Below are 5,063 nucleotides of genomic sequence, written 5' to 3'. Positions count from 1 at the left end.
AAATTCACACACCCGGTATTGAAGACGCAATTTGAAATACAACATTTCCTGACCTGTGATAGTTCATCCGTGATCTATCTTCTGTCATGCCCCTGCAACCTCTTTTATGTAGGGGAAACTGTTATGTCCCCTGGACACTCTGTGTCTCTCAGGTGCCGCTGGCAATGCTGCCAGTATCTGCTCAGCAAGTTACACACACAGGCCGATGTACTACTTAACCAGAGCAAGGTTTATTACTCGGAACATTATGGCATTCTTACATGGAGGAGTCTTATTCCAAACAGCTTCTGTCCTTATCATATGCAATCCCTTCTCAGCCTCATGTGTCTGCTTCCGGTTCCCCTCACACCCTGTCTGACTTCCTGGTACAGCTCCTCCTCCCCCATTATGCATCAGGAGAAAGAGGGTAAAGGTCACAGTGATCTATCACAAACATCACACCTCCTTTCCTTCCCAAAAAAAAAAAAAAAAAACATAACAAGAGAACAAATGTTGAACACATAACATAACAAGGCAAGCGAGATTAGTTCAGCAAGTAGTATCTCCAACTCAGTTCTGTGATTTCCGCAGCACTTCATGAGCCCTTTGTCTCTGTTCCCTGACCTCCAATGTGTCCCGTAAGATTTCAGCACTTTGCCAGCGCGGCGTTTGACGTCTTTGACGGGTAGACTTACGCAGAGGCACAGCACCGGGAGGGATAGAGTCAGTCAAAGGTTCTGGAGATGTCAGTGGGCGTCCCACAGACAAATCAGTCTCTGTAACTCCAGGCACATGTCCGGGCTCCTCAGGAATATGGCCACCAACCGGTTCAGGGTTTGGTTGTAAACTTGTGGGATCATGCCAGACACCATGCCATATGTCACCAGCAGAGTTCAGAGTAGACTCTGGTGGGTGGTTAGAAAGAGGGGTCGGTTTTGTCACTAGTGACCGGCAAATGCGTTTCCTCAATTGTGAAAGGTGTCGCCGAACACAAATGCCTTCCTCCAGGCGGACAAGGTACATTCTTCTGCCAAGAGTTCCATCAATAACGCCAGGAAGCCAAGGAGGCAAAGCTCTGTAATTCCGAGACCATACAAGATCACCGGCACGGAATCCCAGACGGCCCGGCGGAGGAGGCGTTGGTGACTGTTCCTGCGGACGAACTAAATCAAGTTTGGTGCGGAGATGCCTGCCAAACATAAGAAAAGCCGGTGACAGCCCAGTAGTAGCGTGTTTCGTGTTACGGTACATGATCAAGAATTCCAGCAGCTTCTCTTCTGACAGTCCAACCTGGTCCAGAGTGGACAGTAAGTGCTTCTTAAATGTCTGCACAAATCGTTCTGCCAGCCCATTTGAAGCTGGATGATAAGGAGCTGTTTTGTAGTGTTGGACGCCCAAGCCACTAAGGAAGGATTGAAACTCATGCGATGTAAATTGAGTTCCATTGTCGGAGACTATGGCTGTTGGCAAGCCATATTGAGCAAAGAGCTTCCTTAAGACTAGAATGGTAGCAGCTGAGGTAATAGAAGGCATTTGAAAAACCTCCGGCCATTTGGAATGCGCATCTACCACGATCAAATACATTTTACCCTGGATGGGGCCAGCAAAATCAAGATGGAGTCTGGACCACGGTTCTGTTGGCCATGGCCAAGGTTGCAGGGTTCCTCTCTTTTGGGGTCGCTGGGCTTGACAGCACCCAGGACATTGAGCAACATAATCTTCAATTGCTGTATCCATTTGTGGCCACCAAACATAGCTCCGGGCTCGCTGCTTCATGCGCACCACACCAGGATGGCCTTCATGCAGTATCCTTAGCATGGTTGATTGCAAGTACTGGGGTACAATCACTCTATTGCCCCATTGTAGGCAACCAGCATTAGTCACAAACTCACATTTTCTGGCAAAGTACGGACGAAATTCACCTGAAACTCTCTCTGGCCATCCAGTCTGAACATAAGAGAATATCTGAGACAGGAAAGGATCTGTGGCTGTATGTCTGGCAATCAGGGAGGTGGACATGCAAGATTGTGGCCTGTGTACTTCCACTACACGTACCTCTCTTAGTGGGTGGTCATCTCTTAGTGGCAATCTGGAAAATGCATCTGCATTTCCATGGGTATCATGGGAGCGGTATCTGATAGAATAAGCATAAGCTCCTAAAAATAAAGCGTACCTTTGTAAGCGAGATGCGGTTGTTGTAGAAATTCCTTTCTGAGGGTTCAGTATTGACAACAGAGGTTTGTGGTCAGTGATAAGTGTGAACTCCCGACCATAGATGTACGCGTGAAATTTTTTTGTGGCCCATACAATGGCCAAAGCTTCCTTGTCAATCTGGGAGTAGTTTTGTTCTGCTGAGGTTAAAGACCTGGAGGCAAAAGAAATGGGGCGCTCCGTGCCATCCGGCATGACATGGGAAAGCACGGCACCCAGTCCATAAGGCGAGGCATCACAAGCCAGGATGACGGGTTTCTTTAAATCATAGTGGACCAGAACTCGAGAAGACAGAATGAGTTCTTTAGAAAGCCGAAAAGCTTCTTCACATTTGTCTGTCCATATCCATTTAGCTCTTGCATCCAGTAAGCGATGTAATGGGTAGAGCTGGTGTGCTAGGTTCGGCAAGAAACGGTGGTAGTAATTTAGGAGGCCAAGGTAGGACCTGAGCTGGGTGACATTCCGGGGGGTAGGGGCATGGGTAAGGGCTTTAACCTTTTCTTCAGTAGTGTGTAACCCATGTCGGTCCACCGTGTGGGCACAAAACTCCAGTTGAGACTTGAGAAATTCGCATTTTGAAAGATTGACACGCAAACCATACTTTTGGAGTCTCTCTAGCACAGCTTCAACATTCTTTCTGTGTTCTTCATCAGTGGGACCAGTGATGAGCATGTCATCCAGTAGACATTGGGTGAAAGGTATTCCTGCCAGTACCTCATCCATGATCCGCTGCCAGATGGCTGGAGCTGGGGCTATGCCAAAAACCATGCGGTTATACTGGAATAATCTTTTATGAGTGTTAATGGTCAACAGATGGCGTGAATCTGGGTGTACTTGCAGTTGCAGGTAAGCTTGCTTTAAGTCTATTTTTGTAAACTTTTGCCCCCCAGCCAGTGAGCCAAATAAATCTTCAAGTCGAGGCAATGGGTATTGATCCACAAGAAGTTGGTTGTTCAGAGCTACCCTGAAATCACCACAAATCCTAATGTCTCCATTCTTTTTCTTGACAGGCACAATTGGTGATGCCCATTCACTTCTATCCACTTTCGTTATGATCTTTTCAGCCAATAGGTGGTCCAGCTCTGCTTCCACTTTTTTTCGCAAGGCAAAAGGTACTGATCTTGCCTTACAAAAACGAGGTGTAGCACCAGGCTTCAAGAGGAGGTGGGCCATCTTTCCTTTTACGGTGCCCAAAGAGTCCTCAAAAACCTCTTTAAAACGTGACTTCAGGGATTCCACCCAATGGTCTACTTTAGAAAGCAATGTACATTGGGCAATGGTAAAAGGAGGCATGCCCAGGGCTTTGATCCAGTCCCTTCCATACAGCGGAGGACCTCCATTCCTTACAACATAAAGGCGTAGACTTTGACTGCGGTTGCCTAATGTAACAAGGGGTTTTACATAACCCAAGGGCTGTAGTAGTTCCTTGCTGTAGGTTTGTAGTGTGAGCTTTGTAGGTTTTAGCGGCAGGGACAGACCCGATGCCTTTAAATCAGTCCATGAAATGACAGACACAGCTGCCCCTGTATCAACATCCATGGAGACAGGACAGCCATTGAGTGTGACATCCACTTTAATCGCAGGAGTACTCCCAGCTACTTGAAACAGTCCAACATGCTGGACACATGTCTCCTCATCAGAGCTAAAACCGTTATTGTCCATATCCACACGGAATGTCTGTTTACGTCTATCTTTTGTGGTAGTGTTCAGGGAGCGAGAGCTGCGGCAAACGCGCCCAATATGACCAGTCTTTCCACAGCGAAAACAAACGACATCCTTGAACTTGCAAGCAGGCGCACTGTGAGTAGTGTTACCACAACGGTAGCAAGTCGGGGTCCCAGAGACAGAAGAACTAGGGTGGCGAGGTTTAAGCTGAGTGGCAGGGGACGGCCGTCTCGAGCGTTGAGTGATAGCGGTGTGGAATATTTCCTCACACTGGCTTGCAGGAGTTGTAGGTGGTGCCTTCAGTAGGGTGGCGTCCCGTGTTGCCAACTCCATGACCGTAGCAAGGTCAGTGGCTTTCGTCAGAGTCAAGTCGGGTTCTGTGAGTAAACGTTTCTGTATGGCTGGGTCGCAGAGTCCCATGACGAACATGTCACGGAGAGCCGTCTGTAGGTAGTCTCCAAACTGACAAGTGGCAGCTAGTTTACGTAAAGCAATGATATATGTCTTTATATCCTCCCCGGCCTGCTGCCTTCTACTGTAGAATTTAAACCGCTCTGCGATTTCTAACGGCTTCGGGTTGTAGTGTGTATGTAGCGTCTGAATTAACTCAGGCAGGGACTTAGAGGCTGGCTTGTCTGGAGAAACAAGGTCTCTGAGGGTTCCATATGCAGCTTGACCCAATGCAGTGAGAAAAACTGCAACTTTCTTTTCAACAGTCACATTATTTGCTTCCATATACTGTTCCAGCCTCTCTACCCAGGAGATCCATGACTCAGCTGCAGGATCAAATGGTTGAATAAACCCTATGAAGGCCATGTGTGCTAAAATCCACAATCCTCGTCGCCACTGTTATGTCCCCTGGACACTCTGTGTCTCTCAGGTGCCGCTGGCAATGCTGCCAGTATCTGCTCAGCAAGTTACACACACAGGCCGATGTACTACTTAACCAGAGCAAGGTTTATTACTCGGAACATTATGGCATTCTTACATGGAGGAGTCTTATTCCAAACAGCTTCTGTCCTTATCAGATGCAATCCCTTCTCAGCCTCATGTGTCTGCTTCCGGTTCCCCTCACACACTGTCTGACTTCCTGGTACAGCTCCTCCTCCCCCATTATGCATCAGGAGAAAGAGGGTAAAGGTCACAGTGATCTATCACAAACATCACAGAAACCATCTGTGAGGTCAAGACCAGAATGAACTATCACA

At 47.8% G+C, this 5,063-nt stretch overlaps 1 protein-coding gene across 1 annotated transcript; it reads right to left on the bottom strand.

Moving 5' to 3' along the window:
• Nucleotides 1-549: 549 nt before the first annotated feature.
• Nucleotides 550-3,780, bottom strand: LOC120993749 (uncharacterized protein K02A2.6-like). Its single transcript, XM_040422219.1, has one exon. It carries the CDS (start codon nt 3,727-3,729, stop codon nt 550-552), a length of 3,180 nt encoding a protein of 1,059 aa, XP_040278153.1. The 5' UTR covers nt 3,730-3,780.
• Between the last annotated feature and the right edge of the window lie 1,283 nt (nt 3,781-5,063).

The sequence above is a fragment of the Bufo bufo genome, chromosome 3, assembly GCF_905171765.1.
Source record: "Bufo bufo chromosome 3, aBufBuf1.1, whole genome shotgun sequence".
NCBI classification, from domain to species: domain Eukaryota; kingdom Metazoa; phylum Chordata; class Amphibia; order Anura; family Bufonidae; genus Bufo; species Bufo bufo.
Note: the sequence above shows the minus strand (reverse complement) of the source record. Positions and strands in the feature narration are given on the sequence as shown.

Coding starts and splice junctions, on each gene's coding strand:
- LOC120993749 (XM_040422219.1), bottom strand. CDS start 3,729: ATGGATGTTGATACAGGGGCAGCTGTGTCTGTCATTTCATGGACTGAT.